Below are 18418 nucleotides of genomic sequence, written 5' to 3' on the forward strand. Positions count from 1 at the left end.
TGACACATTCCCTCAGCACCTCTTCTCCTGGACGGCCCTCAGGACTCCCAAGCAGAGCGATGGGAAGTGGAGAAAGCCCTCCCCTAGCTACAATCTAGTCCCAGTTCTGCCACTGTGTGACCTTGGGCAGGTCACTCAACCACGGTGGACATTGTTTCCTTATCTACAGATGAGTTGGATCTGACAAGCTCCATTCCAACCCCACCATCTGCTGTGTGATAGAGACCACCTGTGACTCCAGGTCGGGGAGGTCGACCTTTGAAGAAGGCCCAGTTAAGCATGGGCAGCTGAAGGCCGTGCTTTCCTAGGGGAAGAATCACTCAATCACCTTCCTCATCACTGCTCTTGTTTTGTGACACATTTTATCTTGGAGCAGTCTCCACTTTGATCCCATCCAAGCATTCCTTTAGGCAGAACCCTGAATACATTTTTATCTGGAGTAAATGTCCCAGATTCCTCCCTAATGATTTTACGTATGAAGCCCTTGTACAGCCATTTATTCCTAGGCATTTACTTTTATTAAACCTTTATGACCACTCTCTCTCATTATCATACACTGCCCTGCACTTACGTAGTTCTTCAGTACTAAAGGATGCAAAGCCTTAATGGCCATTAGCCTTTTCCTTCAACAATAGGAGACAGATGAAACTTACAGGTCATATCCTGCCTGTCACCTCTAGAAACAAGGGGCTCCAGGAGCTGTGTTATCAGTTGTCCTCTAGGAGGGTACTTTGATCACCAGAGACTTAAGAGAAGCATAGAAACATTGAATTGCAGAAGTACACTCCAGGGCTGAGGGAGCGCTGGCCCAGGAACTGGATGAGTAGCAGGGGAGAGTCCATATCATGAGCCTGACATGGCAAACTGTCTTGGCCTAAGGCCTTTGGACACAACTTAGAATCACATGACTCTATCCTCCATCCTGGGCTTCCTCGCTACCCAAGAGATCTCACTATAATTTGACCACCTGTACCATTTGTCTGTAGGGGGAGAATGCACGGATTGTCAAACAACACTGCGTGCTGTAAAGTAATAAACGGGCACTTGTGGTACTTACAGGTTGGTGTATTTGGTGCATGTGAACCTCCCAAGGGAAGGCACCCCTCACTGTGTGCTCATAAACGAGGTTTCTGAGTCTGCAAACCTGGGAGACTAGGTCCTAAAGGCAGGGGAACCACATGGCCACCTCCAAAACCCCAACTTCAGACCATGATATTTCATCAAAATCATGCCACCTAGTGAGGCCTGATGAAAGATGGCTTAGCAGCACACTCAGGACACCCAGAGATAGCTCAGCATCTCATACATTCTGATGTTTTATATTAATGCAGACTTCATAGTTAACCAGAGAAGTTAAGACTCATTTTGTAATTAGCGTCACTTACTCTATAACGTACACCATTAGTGTTCTCAAGTTCTTAGAATCCATCCATTCTCTTAGGTTAAAAAACAAGTCCCTTAAATCTAAAGTATGCTGTATACTTTATTCTTTGCTTGAAGCTAAGCTTCAGCCCAGCCTAAATTATTATAATATTATTTTTCCTGTGCCCTCATACCCGTCCACAACATCACAGTGTATATAGAATTTTCTTATCTATCATATCACTAGGTCCTTAGAATTCATCAGGATGGGCACTATTGTCTTCATTTACATCTGAAGAAACTGACACTCAGGGATGTTCTGTGACTTGCCAAGTTCATAAGCTACAGGGCTGGGATCCCCTCCTCCTCCTATTCCATGTTATATCGTCTCGACTGTATGTGATTTATTATCTTGCTTCTCTAAAGAACCAGAACACAATGAGTTAATTTCTCTAGACGTGTTTAACTTAAATATAGAAACAGCTAACTTATCAGGCCTGGAATCAAGTCACGTAATTCCCAAGGCTCGCTCATCTCTCCAATGCTGCAGCAATCTAACCCCAGAATGCTCTCTCCACAATTGGAGGAGCAAAGTATGATTTCGTCTCTTCAGAAGAAGGCATGCTCCCTGAAAACTCAGCGAGGAGCCCACTTAGATTCTCGCTGTCACACAAGCTGGCAATCTCTGGAAGCCTGCCGTGGGAGACACAGGGAAGTGGACTGTGCATGTGGCCTTCAGAGCCAAGGAAGACATTCCCAAGCCAGTGGCTCAGCCTGTGCCTGATTCTGGCAAGGAGCTGTTGTGACCAGAGCTGTTGTGGCCGAGCTCTACGGTCAGATGAGACATCAGGCTTAGCAACGTCTCCCACTGCTAAATAAGGCTCTCTGGGGACTTGTGGAGGCCAACTGCACAGGGAGAAGAGAAAGAAAACAATGAAATAGTGGGTAATCAGAAGTAGACCAGGGGTAGAGCTGGTAGGGGAGGTGAATGACACCACGTACGGGAAGAAAACAACATAAAAAGAGGTACAGATATGCAGAAAACCCTTCCTGTCACTTAAAGCCACTGTTTAATAATATTAGTATTTCCCAAAGTATATGAATAGGTTTCCATTAAAAAATAGACCGGGGAGGGTTTACGGAGGTCAAAGATCATATTCTCTCCAAATTCAAATCGTTAGAACACGGAATGCATTTTCTGTGGAATACCTCTGAACATTTGGTGGAACTAGCATCTAGTAGAAAAGTTTGGAAAACACTATTCCTAGTTCCTCAAAGAGCCTAGCAAGAGCTCCTGCAGACTCCTCCATAAGCTTCCCATTCCCGCATTAGAGGATTTCCTTGAGACTTATCCACCAGACCAGACGAGCCATGGTGTGCACACAACCACCTTCCTGAACCCGCTCAGCCCCCGCTGCTTCCGAGGCACTCGTTCCAAGTACGAGTTTAGAGCAGCCGCCGTCTGGCTCTACAGAGGCTGTGCCAGGGGCTCCCCTAAGTCTAGCTGGAGTCAGGCCGGGTCCAAACAGCCCAAGAGTGACGTGTGGCCTGCTACAGGGATTTATAAAAATACAGGCCTGTGTCAGTAAAAATTTTAGAATTTTAAAGATAGCATTTCAACACTTTTCACTTGTCATCTCTGCATGTTCCATCTGTTGCTGGCAGCCTTGGGGGCAAACTGTCAACCTTGGTAATATACCTGCCTGCATCTAACATGGCTCTCCTCCTACTTCTCCGGCACCTCATTTTTGGTCCTGCATGTGGCCCCAAAATGTTACTGCTTATCACTGGCTGCCCGTTAGTCTTGGGCCAGCACCCAGGGGTATCCAGCCACATCCTACGCCACAACTAAGCTTTCCAGCTCTGGCTGCAGGAGGGCGCTGGGGAACGCCACGACAAGGAAGAGGAGGACGTTGGGGTCCGGATCCTCCGAGGAAACAAGGCCCTCCCTGCCAGGTGGCCCAGCACCTACCTGACACTCCACATTGCAGTAAAATGCCTGCTTGCATCTTCCACATTTGGACAATCCTTCTTTCCTTAAAAACAGAAAGGGCACTGTAGTGGCGAGAGGCACAGAAACGTGAAGCTGCACATTTTATCATGCAATCATAAAAGCCATCTGGTCGGTAAGCAGAGCCAAGATTCACCTTACCTTACTCTCCCACTGAGAAGTGGCATTTTCCCAAAGGAGATTTTGACCAGATTCAGTCCTTGAGTAGGAGTGAGTTAGTCAAATAGCACACGCTCCAACAGTTACCGACCCTGACAGCGTGAAGGGCACTTTCCAAAGAGATGAATACCGTGCTCTTTGACTCATGAGCCTGGCTTGGGATGACACAGCTGTTAACATCACCTGCACCATTACTCAGTAGTTTGGGGCAAGTCAAAGGCTCTTATGTCCTGATTTTCTCACCTGCTAAAGAGGGATAGAAACAAACAAAACCCTCTTGGAGGTTTGACATCATAAAGACAGAGGATTGGGGTACACACTTACACTGGTGACAATGCAATGGGAGCGACAACCTTTCTTATTCAGACACGCAAGTAAGGCAGAAGATAGAATTGAGTATGTCAGTAATTCAAACGTTGTCCAGAAAGCTAAGTTAAAAAATAATGCAACCGAGCAAGCGGGGACGTATTCTGGAATAAAATATTATTGGATCTGATTGGTACGCCCAGCCACCTTGTTGATGTACTATGGAGCAATTCTTCTGCCCCTTCATAATTAGGTCAATGCTCCCTGTTCATTGCCATATTATTTTCTTGCTTCCCAAAAAGGACAGGGATGCTGTTGTTTCCCAGCTGTTAGGTGCTGGTGTGTTTGCTGTGCTAGACAAGCCGGAGCTTTTTCAAAAACTGTGAAGTCACTGAATTAAGCCACGCACAATAGAGTTTAAAAAAATCTTTTGAGGTGAAGAACAAATACAGGGTTAGATCAGAGCACTGTCTGTAAAACCTGCCGTCTAATTCTCACGCACCCAGCTCTCTGACTTCCAGAAATGCCGCCACCACGACGGGCAGTCTCGCTGCTGCCAGGGGTGCTGCACTGCAGCCGAGCCACACCACCCCCACCCCTCCTGCAGCGTGCCGGGAGGAGCTCATAGTTTATAATACACATAGAATCACGCTGCAGAGCCCTCCTCTGCTCTTTGTCAGCGAGTGGTAGTCACCACACTCCTCCCACGGAATCGAGAAAGTGTTCCCAAAATGCTACTGTTGGAACTAAACAGACTGCCTTGCAGTTTTCATGACAGTGCTTGGATTCCAAGAAGCAGACTGAAGAACGTGTGGGAGGAAAACACATCTTGTGGTGGATGCAATAAATAAATATTCCAAGTCTGCATATCTCAATAGTTCAAAAAGGAACCCGCTAATTTAGCTGAGTGTATTCTTCAGCCTGAAATACCCCTCGAGGGTGCACTGGAATACGATGCGGTCCCTGCTCTCTTGCAGTTTATACCAAGGGGAAAAGGACAGAGGTGCACTCAAAAACAACCGTGAAGTGACTTGCAGGCAAGCGCTAAGTGATGTGGACCGTGAAGAAATGCCAAGGGGATGGAAATTAAAGATGGGTAAAACCAGGGATGGAATTTTGAAAATTCTTTCCCAAAAGAGGGGCATTTGCAAATGGCTAATGGATGGGTAGATGTCACCCTATCAGAATGTCCATCTGAAAAAAGTCATTTGTTAATGTTTGCTTCTGCAGGGGGAGAGGCCACAGAAGCTCTTTGAGAATTTGATGGAAGCAATTAATTTCTCAGACCCCCAAAAAGCAACAAAAGATTTTGTAAAATTTCAAGGGCTCGTGAGCCACCTAAAGCCCATACACCGATCACTGAAGAGCCTCTGAAACCAGTTAAGAGCCCTTGATATAAAAGAATAGGAAATCATCACAAAAATATCTTTATTAGCAGTACACCATACAAAAAAGCAAGGACTACAGAGGTCTTCCTGCACAGATGCCAGCCGCAAAGTAAACAGGAAACCAAGGTTTGTTTTCAGCTTTAAGCTGGCATCCCAGGGAGAGAGAAGGCAATTGGACTCTAGTGAGCTAGTGAGGATTCTAGCGGGATTTCATCAAAATAATAGATCTCCTAGAGGCCGGGCTTCATTCAACCCGGCCAGTCACCAAGGCCACAAACCACAAACAATGAAGAAGAGGGAGAAAAAGCTAATTTTAAGTGTTAGCAGTATGTACCATCGATCCCAGTGGTTCTGAAGTCATGGTCTGTAGACTTCTGGGGTCCCAGGGACCTTTCAGGGAGTCAGTGTGGTCAAAACTATTTTCATATAATACTACCATCTTGACATTTGTGCTGCAGAAGGTTTAAGGTGTCAAGGCGCCTGGAAGGCAAAATTTCCAGGGCCTTCGTACAAATCACAGTGGCCCCAAACTGTCCAGGATTCTTCACTTCCACACACTCACAGCAAAGGGAAAAAAAGCCAGTTTCACTTAAGAATGTCCCTGATGAACCAGCAACAAATGTTAAGCTTATTAAATCTCGACTCCTCAGTATGCATCTTTTTGATATTCTGTGATGAACTGGGAAGAAAGCATAAAGTATTTCTGCTGCCTACTGCTGTATGATGGCTGTCTCAGGAAAGGCACTTGGTGACCCCTAGTTATAAACTGAACTAGCCACTTTTCTCTTGGAATACCATTTTACTTGAAAGAACACCTTTAGACAAACTGTGGTTATTCTGACTTGAGCATTTGGCAGACACGTGACGGAAACGAATGAAGTGAGCCTGTTACATCAGGGAAAACAATTGGCAATATTTGTTGCCAATGATAAAATTTGGGCTTTCAAGCAAAAATGAGAAATCTGGAAAACATATATCTGCCACCCCGAGCTTGACAGTCTCTCATCTGATGAGATTGGTGGTGATATTAACAACTGTGATTTTTTTGGATATAGTTTGATGAAATGATTCAACTTTTAGAAGGTCCACGTAATTTAGTGCACCAATATTTTCCAAATGACCAGCGTGTGCTGTTTAAAAAATTATGCATGGCTAAAAGAGTCACTCAAAGTACAAGACAGACCAAGGGATTTTTAATGTAACTGAGTACATGAAGTTCATTGATACGGCTTCAGATTGCACGTTACAGCTAACTTTTAAGACAGTATCACTTACGGAGTTTTGGTGTTGAATCAAAGAATATCCACAATTAACTGAAAAGCTATTAATATGGTACTCCCTTTCCAATTATGTACATATCTATATGAGGCTGGATTTTCCCCATATACGCCTACCCAAACTACCTAATACCACAGACTGAATTCAGAAGCATATTTGAGGATCCAGTTGTCTTCTGGAAATGCAGACATTAAAGAGATTTGCAAAACCGTAAAACAACATCACTGTTATAATTCTTTTGTTCTGGGAAACAGTTCTCATTAAAAAAATGTTATCTTAACAGTAATGGTTGTTGCCATTTTAAAATGAATGCTTTATAATTGTTTAATTTCAAATATGGTAAATATTGATAAATATAATCCATATGAACAAAAGTTTTCTCGAGTTCTCAATTTTTAAGAGTATGGAGGGGTCCTTAAGACCAAAACGTTTGAAGACTGCTGATCTATCTTAATAAGTACATCAGCTCCATGAATATATTATTATTCCTATTTTTCAGATGAAGATAAGGAGGATCCTAGAGGTGAAATATCTAACCCAACGTGGTCATTCAGCAAGTAGGTAGCAGAATCTGAATTCACATATCAATGTGCACATTTTGTCTTCATCCTATAAGAGCATCCTTTCTTGAGTACTGTGACAATTATCCAGGAGGATATACCACTTGAAGCAAAAATAATCTATATGTTTGGATAAGCTAAAAGTAATAACAAAGCCTAAGTAAAAGCATTCTGTAGTCTGGTCTGCATCATGTCCCAGCTCCAATGGCATCCCAATAATGTCACTTTGCTTCAAAGATGCAATGGGGAGTATCTAGGATCATTTTTCAAAAAGAAATTTGGGGAGGGAGCCTCCCCACCAAGAGGGTCTTCCAACCAACTGTGAGACAGGAATTGACTTCACCTGAAATGGGTTGAAACAAAACAGGATTGATTTTGTATTTAGTCCGCGCAAAGAAGGTCCCTCCCTCTCATTCAGTGCAGTAAATCTAAGTATTCCTCAGACACACACTGGGCAAGTCCAAGCTGAATCACGTCCTCTGGGAACCGAGTGAGAGAACACTGCAGCTCTCACAAACAGCTGAAAAGTTCTGCCTGGCTCTGAAGCAGAGTTTACCGTATATACACTCATTAAGTCGACCACCCGGTTATACGTGACTTTTCTTAATATAGATCGTCCTGAGCCAGACTACCTTCAGAACAGAGAAGGAGAAAAGCTAAGCCAGTCCCTGAGAGGGAATAGCTTAAGAATCTCCTTTGGTAGGAGCAATTCTAGATGAGGTGGAGTGGGGACAGGAGAGGGAGCTCTGTTGACATTATCCAGATATGTGTCTCATGCTTCAGTTCTTTCCACAGCTAGGGAGAGATGTAAGCTTTTATAAATCTAATGTTTGAAACTCAAACCAAAATTTGCCGAGCTGGTACCTGCATTGTGTACGTGCTTGAGAGAGAAAGGAGAGAACGAGAAAGAGATAGCCTGTGAGTGGTTGACTCTCGCTGACTGAGGAGTTCAGCCAGAAAGAAACTTCATATGGGATATCCACTTTCACTGCAGGAATATACAAGGCATTTGGAATAAACTCTGACCCTACAGAAGACACAGCCATAAATCTTCCATTTGCCGTGTAACCTAATCTGAATTATCCAGGAGGTTTGGGGAAAAGATACCAAAACAAGGAAAACAAAATTCCCCTTGAAGACAGATTAATAAAGGTTACTTGGAGGAATGAACTGAACCCCAAAGAAATGGAACTGAAAGACAGTGAAAAGTGAATCACGAACAGCCTCCTACAGACGCTCTCACCCTCTCCAGCACACGCCCGTCTGGGCCTGGGGCAGAACCCAGCAACTCTCATTTGCTTGGTCTGTGCTGAGATTTTTTTGAAAGCTCTCCAGGAGATTCTAATGCGCTTCTAGAAGGCACAACCATGGGCCCAAGCCTATGGTCATCCATCCGGGTTGAGCATTTTTTTGACAGCAGAAGTTGCTGAATAGGGTTGAAGGCTTCTTCTCTGCAATGCAGGTTGTTCACCATGTAACTCTTCTTAGGGATTAGCTTGTTTAGTGACCTTGATGAGGAATGTTTAAATAAGAATAAAGTGGCTGACCTTCCTAAGTCAGTACACACCTTCCTTGACTTATGAAGGGGTTACATCCTGATAGACTCATCGGCAGTTGAAAATATCCTAAGCAGAAGCATTCAATAAACCTAACCTACACACCATCATAGCTTAGACTAGCCTACCTCAAATCACCTAATACAAAGCCTGTTTTATACTAAAGTGTTGAATATCTCATGCAATTTATTGAATACTGTACTGAAAGTGAAAAACAGAATGGTGGCATGGGTACAGCATGGTTGGGAGTGTATGGGTTGTTTACCCTGGTGATCGTGTGGCTGACCGGGAGCTGCGGATGCTGCCGCTGCCCAGCATCACGAAAGAGGCTGAGACCGCCCATCACCAGCCCGGGAAAAGATCAACACTCGAAGTATGGTTTCTACTAACTCGTATCACTTTTGTACCACCTTACATAAAGCCAAAAAATCGTTAAGTTGAACCATCGTAAATGGGGGACCAGCCTGTATTCTGGAAGCCGGTGTGAGACTTCGAACAGAAGCCTCAGCTTTGTCTCCTCCTCCTCCTCAGCTTCACAACTTAGGATGAATCTGATGAGTTGCCTTTCCCACCTCCCTATCTCAAATCCTTTTTTCGTTCTGGTGCTTGAGGCCCTATGTGATCTCAGGCAAGTTATTAATCCTTTCTGAACCCGTTCCCTCCACTGTAAAATCAAGATATAGTTTCAACCTCATAGGTTATGAAAATTAAATGAGAAAATACAAGTGGAGTGTACTACTACACTTTTAATTAGCCTTCACTCTTTTTTTTTAAAGTGATATCAACTATTGAAATACCTTCAGTACAATCTCACTCAGACTCATATTTAGACAATTTATGTTTCCAAAACCTTTGTTTTATTGGGAAATATCTACCCTGCTGTGAATGGAAGGGCTCTTTGAACTTAAGAAATGGTTCCGTCCACAAAGGGAGGAAAGAAACGTTATAGGAAAATGCAAGCATTTGATTATTAGTGACTGGAACAGAACTTGGAAGACACGCTCCTGTCATTTTCTAGTGGAGGAGACACATGCAGTGATTAATTTTCTTGCTTTTAAAATTCGGAAGCCATGAAGATCAACAAGTTAGCGATGTAATTAACAACTCCTGCTAGTTAATGCGTTGCCGCAGGTGCTGTTGATCCAGATAAAAAGGATTTGATCCTGTGAGCTCCCTACTTTCTGCTACTGAAATGAATGCTTAGTGGGTTTTACCATGAAAGAAAATGATACTGGCATGGAGGGGGTTTGCAATAACAATTACTTTTAACTAACGGTGACAGAAGAAGTGACAAGTAGGCTCTGTCGAACAGAGGCAGCCCCAGTCAAATGAAAAAGAGAAAAGGAAAAAAGCCCAGCGGCGCAATATAACTTCACATGGGTTGAAACAAGACAGTCAGAAACAAAGTTAGCCTCCCACCCAGAGAGAGTGTGGTCACACTAGCAAATTTTTATTTGAGAGAAATAAAAATTGGAGGAATTGTGGCCGAACCTATTATAACCCTGGTCAGGGGACAAGGAGAATACTAAGGCCATAGGTTTTTGTGTAATAGTGAAAGACGCTCCACATAGCACTTTAATCCACAATGTCACGGGGAAACGGAACCCACGTGAAGCGGGAAGCTTCTTCCTGAACCTTCCCCTGGGCTTTGTTCTGAGGCTTGTTAAAAGTTACAGCCCGGGGCCTAGATCTAGGGGAGACAGGAAATATTTAGGGCAGTAAGGTAGCAACTAATAGGTTTTCCCAACTATTGGAAGAGGAGCCGTGATTTACAAGGCGAACGCTAGGCTTGGTGGTCCTGGCGATGGCTGGCTGGCCTTGTTATAAAATTATGACCCTGGGGAGAACTGGGGTGATGGAGGTCAAAGGGTACAGATTTTCAGTTATAGGTTCTGAGAGTCTAATGTATAACATGGTGACTCTAGCTAACAATACAATATGGTATGCTTGAAAGGTGCTCAGAGTAGATCCTAAACATTCTCAGCACACACAAAAAAGTTAACTATGTGAGGTGACAGATGTGTTAATTATCTAGATCTGACTAATTACACATTCCACAACGTATAGGTATATTAAATCACCACATTATACAATTTAAACATATACAATTATATTCGTAAACTATTCCTCAATAAAGCTAAAAGAATACTGTAAACACGACTCTACACATTACTGATTCATTACAAGTCAAGCTCAGCAATGAAAAAAAATGATGATTCTGATTTAGGATTTGTTTTAATGCAGGCTCTGGTCGAAATGAAATTTACCTTTGCCTTAGCAACAAAAAAATTCACCAAACTTACGGACACAGGAGCAAAATACTCAGCCTACGGAACAGTGAACATTAATCAATGTTTTCAGCCCCTCGACGACACCTACCTCCAAACCTCATCTTGCAGGTCCTGTAAAACCCCTAACAATTGAAGCCTGCCCCAAGAACGAAGGTATGCACTTTTTAAAATGTAACATCTTCCTCTGGAAATGCTTTCTCTCTTAACTTCTGTGGGAGATCAGAATAACACTTCTTGCTTCTTGATCTTTTACTTCTCTGATGCCTACTGATTGGGAAGTCAAAAGGAAAGAAGCAACTAGTGCCTTTCTTTTTAACACAGTTCTCTCATAAAGGAACAGACAATAAGTAACATCCAGCACTTCCTCCAATGGGACAAATGATAGACGTTATCATTAGTACTCTGTAATGGACAGCAATAATGTTGGATTCCCCTATGACTGCTGTTGCCTTAACGTTCACAACACCCAGGTGACGAAATATTAAGGAAAAGGACAAAACCAAGGTCATATAAATTTAACTAGTTAAAAACTGAAAATCCTCCACACAATATTCCTCACTTCAACATTCCAGCCACAGAATAGGGAAAAAAAAAGTAAAAATAACTTTATAACCTAATGCTCAATGTGAGTTCCATAACATGGCCAGGCCCTCTGCAGCCAAACACGAGCATTAACTCCTTGCCCAGGAAATGGGTGACCTGCTCTGAAGCTGACTTACATGAAAAAACCCCTGTTTAATTGCTTACAGAAGAATTTTAAGAGGTGACACTCTCTCATCCCTTTGGTTTTATTTCCCAATAGACAAACAATTAAAAACTGAATTGCCAGGGGCTGGCCCCGTGGCCGAGTGGTTAAGTTCGCACGCTCCGCTGCAGGCGGCCCAGTGTTTCATTGGTTCGAATCCTGGGCGCCGACATGGCACTGCTCATCAGACCACGCTGAGGCAGCGTCCCACATGCCACAACTAGAAGGACCCGCAACGAAGAATATACAACTATGTACCGGGAGGCTTTGGGGAGAAAAAGGAAAAAAAATAAAAATAAAATCTTTAAAAAAAAAAAAAACTGAATTGCCAGTTTGTTTAGGTAAATTATCCCAATTGTGGACTTTACTGTGAGAACTCAAATTTATCAGATATCATTTGAACAGATTTAACAGACATTTTTCTTTCAATTCATATCGATTCCACTTGTATTTCTGAATAAAGAACATTTTCTTATATTACAAAGCCTTGTAGATGAGGCAGGAAGGAAATACGTTAATCTACCTGAGCCAAGTAATTTCTATTCAAAAAGTATTATTTTCTGTGTAAAGTATTGTGCCAGGCTCTGGAGGAACGATATTTTTGTAAAAGTTGAGCTATTTGGGGAAATAAGCCCTACCTTCATGAGAATGGTAAATATAAAAGCAAAATGATTCAGCACCCAAATGGCCCAGCTGACGCTGAATTGAAAGCAGGAAGCTGCTCCTAGGACCGAGCTCTTTGCAGACACGGAAGTCAGAGTACTTACAGAGGATGTGGTCTTATTCATCTTTGAATCCCCAGGGTTAGAGCACAGTGCCTGGAATAGCAGGCTGTTCAGTCAATGCAAATAGCAAACTACTGTGAAATAAACATAAAGTAGTAACTAAATAAAATGAAGAGATCCGTGGGCTGAAGTATTTAAGAGGAAGTTTCGTAAAAGAGATGGAATTTGAGCTGGATCTTCCTTGAGGAGGCACAGACTTTGGGCACAAAGGCTCACCTGGGAGGGAGGCTGAGGAAGGAAGGGTTCACGGCAGAGAAAAGCATTCTAGGTTACGAATGGACAAAAGGAAGGATAAACAATGACACAGCACCTTGGCTGGATGCTGCAAAGACCACCCAGATGGTGTTTAGGGTGTAAGTGAAAAAGAGGCGGAGGGTAATGCTGAGCGGGTGGCAGGGGCACTTACTATGGAGTCAAGATCCTGTCCTGAAGAAAACAGGGATAAATGAAGGCTTCTGCGAGTAGTTACAAGGATTCATTTCCAAGAATGATCAGAATTGTCTATTTAGATAGGTGACAGGCCTGCCCAAAGAGCCACCAGGAAAACAAGTTGCAGAAATGAGACTATTCATCTAATAAATATTTACTGAAGTAACAGAGTGCCAGGCCTCGGGCTAGAAGGATGAGTAAGGTCTAGCTCCTGCACTCCAGGAGCAAGTGCAACGAAGGAGGGTCGTACAAGCTGCACTGGGAGCAAAGATGAAGAGAGCTCATCCAGTCTGCAGAAATCAGCACAGACTTCTTAGAACCTGAGAGTCAGACAGGGCAACAGGGACAATTAGGAGAGAATCAGCAGGACGCATGCGTATGCGTGTATGCGCGTTTGTACGCATGTATGCACATGCGTGTGTATCACTACAAGCACTTTGGGACAGCAGAGCAAACTGGACTCAAACAGGACTCCTGATGCCTGGCTCTAGGGGCTCCCCATCAGGCAGCCCCGACTCTCCAGCAGAGGTCCAGCACCGCCCTTCTCTGAAGATCCATGGAAAGAGAAGGTGGAGATGTGCTTCTCTCCCCCCTCGCTGTACCTAGAACATATTTAGTAGCTGGGTGACTCGGAAGGCCTGAATACGTGCCGAAATCAATTACATATTGAGAGAAATACGTAGTAGATTAAATCCCTATTACTTTGTGAGCCTGAAAGTTTTTAAGGTGAAAAAAACGCTACAGGTTTTTTTTTAAGGGATATTTAGAAATATTTACTCAGGTGGATGAGTAGACTAAATTTCATTAACTTTCCAAAAATGTCTACCCAAAGCTGCTGCCATTTTAACACAATGCAGGGATGTTAGAATTTCATTAAACCTAGGTCCCATCTGATCAAAGTGCTCCCTTAGTTTGCATAAGTCATAAATTAGGGTGTGAGGGTAAACATTTTGGTCACCAGAATTTTCTTTATGACATACATGGATTACCAGTTTTCAACTAACTAAAAGAAAGAAAAAGAAAATATTCAACCCCAAAACCTTACTGCCCTGAACAAAAAATCTGCTGAAACGTTAAAAAGGTCTAGGCACTGTGGGTTAAAATAAAAATTAATAAAACCTACTACAATATAAGCTCGATGGTGGTGGGGATTTTTCTTCCTTCTCTTCACAGTTGTTTCCTAGGGATTTAGAAGGCAGCAAGTCTCCATTAATGTAAATATTTGTTGAGTACATTAAAAACAGAATCCCTCCCCTCAGGGAGTTTACCATCTGCTCATAATTAAATGTCTCTGACTGTTGAGGGTTTTTCTTTTCTTTTTTTTTTTTTTTGAGGAAGATTAGCCCTGAGCTAACATCTGCTGCCAATCCTCCTCTTTTTGCTGAGGAAGACTGGCCCTGAGCTAACATCCATGCCCATCTTCCTCTACTTTATACGTGGGACGCCTACCACAGCATGGCTTGCCAAGTGGTGCCATGTCCACACCCAGGATCCGAACCGGCGAACCCCAGGCCGCCGAAGCAGAACATGTGAACTTAACCACTGAGCCACCGGGCCAGCCCTGACTGTTGAGGTTTTAAGAAGATGTGAGGCTGTCACTGTGAACAGCAATGGTCACTCTACTACAGATTTGTGCAACTGACAAGAGAGAAGAGATTTTTCAGGTGTCACATGGCTGAGTGTCTCCTATGCAAATATTATCACAGTGAGGAAAATCAACAAAATAGGAGCCCACGACCCACATTCCTGAAGAGTCTTTCCTGGCACAGACTGAAGAGAAAAAGCTCCCCCTGTCCAAGATCTTTTCATTTTGTCACAGATGGCACCATAACTCCTTCCAAGTGCCAGGATATAAAATCCTTGAGATTTTTATTCAGCTCAGATGAAAAATTGTACCTTGCTGGTCAGCCAGATTTTCTTTGCACCTCCCTCCCCCAGGATATGCCTGTCTTCAAGCCCTGGTATGAAATTCTCTTCTCCAGTGACTTGTCCTTATTTCTCCTCTCCTCCCTGGGACTCCGGATCCCCTGGGCACCGACGCGCCTTGTACAACATAGCACACTTGCTGATACATACCAGGGTCTTAGCGATCACAGCAAACATTCATTTTGGTTTCCAGGGACTAAAACTTGCCAAAGAGAAGCATGTAGGAATTCTCAGATCCACTCCTTCCTATAAAATCTAACCCAATCCATTGGAATAAGATACATGCAATATTTCCACTTAGTCATCTGTAACCTTCCAATTTGTGTACGAGTTATCAGATTTTATGTTAATAAATTGGCACAAAGAGTTCCGTGCTATTTTTAAATTTATGATTGGAGAAGAATCTGTGAGACACAGCTGGATACTCAGCAAATGCATGGACTAGAAAGATAAGTTGTTTCCTGAACCCTCAAGACTTTTTGGGTATTATTTTCCTGCTAAATCGCATATTTCTGTCCTTCAGAGAAGTCTTGAAGAGATCTGATTTCCGTCTGTTCTATTGTGTTGGTGTGAACGCCTTTGCAATTGAAAAGGAGGCCTCCGAGGGTGGTAGGAACAGAGTCAGCAGAAGTTACACAAAGTGAGGTGTGCGGCTTTGTGACTGGTTAGAGCGCCCGTGCTAATGAGGCCAAGGTCACGGGTTCAACCCCTGAAAAGGCAGTTACTTCAGTCAATTCCCTGCCGGAGGACTGCACCCCTAAAGTACCAGAGATTTGCTAGAAATCCAAAGATGTGAGGGTTGGGGATGTGGGTGGGAGAGGTGATGGCGGTGTATAGAGGCTGATAATGCAAGTCGCTTAAGAGGGGACAGACACCTCTAGTCCTGAACTGGCTGCTCTCCAGGGACATGGGGCCGGTGCAGGGTGGCCTCTCAGCTCGGAACTGCTACAGAAAACTGCCGGGCTGCCAGGCTGACGAGAGGAGGGCTCAAAGTCTGAATGTGGGCCAGTCAAAGCAGGGTGGCCTGGTCTAGGCCTGTCTAGTTCCCCGGTGATGCTCAGGACACGCAGACACACATATTCAAAGACGTGGAGGCAAACCCAGAGAGGGGCAGTCTGAGAGGAGCGGGAGACGGAATGGGGAATCAGCAACAGAGGGGACATTCTTGTAAATCAAAGAGGCCTTGCCCAGATCAGATGAAAGCATGCCCAGAAGTGAGAAATATGATTACTTTACTCTACACCTGAGGTCCAAAAGAAGGGGGGATGTGTGGTGGTCAGGAGTGACTTGACTTCTTAATGACTCCAGGAATATAAACGATATTTATAATTATTGATTGCCTCCTTGGGAAGCAGAAATAAAGTTGCATAAAATTGTAGTTATTTTATATTTCCTTTATATTGACAAGGAAAAGAAAAGAGCTATTAACCTAAGGCAAAAGAGGTAAGTCTAAAAGACCAAAATAAAATAGAAACTGTCTTTATAATTCTCTAGTTCAAGTTCTAAAGCAGACAACTTTGCTCTCCCAGGTTCTCACCAATTCGGAGTTCTCCTGAAGACCAGTTGCTGCCTAACTATAGCACGGAGCTATGGATCTTCCCAAAGAAATTTAGGACATTTCTTAGCATTTTTTAAAGAAGCTTCTGATAGCTAGTGTGCAATGTGCTTGTCCCACAGGAATATCATCCAGGGGCCTCCTAGCATAGCTGCACCATACGTTCTATTTCCAAACCTCATTGATTTAACTTCGCATAGAGCAAGGTTCTGAAGAATGGCTATGTTAAAGAAAAAGAAAAGTGGTTATACTCTGATTCTGCCCTCTCAGAGGGCACAGAAAGAAACTTTTCATATGTAGGCATGAAGACTAAGATGACAAACTCATCTTAGTTCTAGCATAATATTTAAAAATATTCCAAACTCTCAAAAGGACCAAAGTTTTGTTATGTAATAATTGATACATTAAAAAATATATGTGTCTCTTATGCAAATTCCAAAGCCTTGTACTAAAAACATCTCTGAACCCACCGAAGCAGAAGATATAGATCCAAGACAGCTGAATCCATTTCTTTGTCAAACTTAGAAACAACATGCTAGTTTGTTCAATTACCTACTGGGGGAGGGCGAAGCATAGAAAAAGTGGGGATCAAAATTGCATTCCCTGGAGGAGAAATCAGAGATGAATTAAGTCCCTGCGTCCAGGTGTGAAGCACACAATTCACACTCAGAATAGGAAGACATGGCTCCACAAAGCCTGGCCCTTAGGAGGCACTCAATAAATATTTGACCAAAAATATGTGACATGCAAGGAAACAACTGACCCTTTCCAACACTCAGTTTCTTTCCCACATAGAATGGGATAAGGCCCTCTCTACCCCAGCCACTCTCGGGAGGATCAAAATAAGACGTATCTGGAAACGCCTGAAGAGCTGCAAAGAGCAACAGGATTTAAAGGAAGGTCATTTTATGTGGGATCTTCAGAGTTTTTGGACTGAGAGATTTCGTGCAATTGCTTTTGCAGGGGAAAGGTGTTGGGCATTGATTTTCACTCCTCAGGGTTTGGATTTCACTCCAGGACACCCTGCTGCTCCTCCGTCTCTTTCAGCTCCAATTGTTTCCAAACGTGCAACTTGGTCCCTGAGCCCCTAAAAGCTATAACAGAAATTGTGTCCCCCCTGTCTGAAAAATTAGTGAGTTACAGCAGTTGACACATCTGAAGTCTTACAGGACTGCTCCTCGCCACAGCGGAAAGATTCATACTAAACAAAAAGAACAGAGCAGCCAGGCCGTCCTTGTTATGTGGAAACTTCTGTTTCCCTCCTTTACTCTTTTCAAATATTTGTTTAACCTCATGGTAGAAGAGTATTAAAACATCTAAGCACTGTGCAGCTAGAAAAAGCTCTTTTTTAAAAAAAAGCTTTAGCTGAGTAGCTTCATGATATCATCTCCATTAGGTTTTTGGAAATACTGAAAACTGATTCCAGACACCCACATTATTTTGGGGGATCCAAGGCTGAGAACCACTGCTTTGAGGTCTAGGTCAATGTGCCATCTGAATGACAACTCCACTGGTCAACAATTTCCAGTACTTCCTTCCCAGGATCCCCCACCCCAACCCCAACTTCATAAAAATGTCTCTGAAATTATAATATTTTACCACTCTGTTTAACATTAAGCCGGCAGAGCTCATCAAACAAGTACACACGAGACACCAGGCCAATTTTGACAGCTTACTACGTGTTAGGCTGAACTGACCACGTGACTGCCACTATCCCAGGACCAGCTCCGAAGGTGGGTATTAATGCGCACATTTTACACACAAAGGAACCTGGGAGTTCAGAGAGGTTAAATAATTCGCCTAAAGACAAACCATCAGGAAGGGATGAAGCCAGAATTCCAACCAAGTCAATCTGAGACCAAAGTCCCTCCTTTGTCTCTAAATAAATACAAACTTTGAAATGTTGAAAGGGACAACACAATATCTCATTATCTAATAGACAGAAGGCTGGGTTTTGTAATCTTTATTGTAACCTTTTAGAGGAAATCTGTTGTATGTTTTTATCTTACTACCCATTTTTTAAAAATACATGTAGAAAGGGGGGAATCGTCTATGAGAGCATGTGCC

At 43.2% G+C, this 18418-nt stretch overlaps 1 protein-coding gene across 1 annotated transcript in view; it reads right to left on the reverse strand.

The window, feature by feature from the left end:
* Nucleotides 1-18418, reverse strand: part of SMYD2 (SET and MYND domain containing 2) — a 48606-nt gene that overhangs the window by 26343 nt on the left and 3845 nt on the right. Inside the window, exon 2 of the mRNA XM_070591275.1 lies at nucleotides 3335-3398. Coding sequence (XP_070447376.1) covers nucleotides 3335-3398 — 64 coding nt within the window. The remainder of the gene's footprint in view (nucleotides 1-3334; nucleotides 3399-18418) is intronic.

Source organism: Equus przewalskii, chromosome 23 (assembly GCF_037783145.1).
Source record: "Equus przewalskii isolate Varuska chromosome 23, EquPr2, whole genome shotgun sequence".
Classification (NCBI taxonomy): Eukaryota; Metazoa; Chordata; class Mammalia; order Perissodactyla; family Equidae; genus Equus; species Equus przewalskii.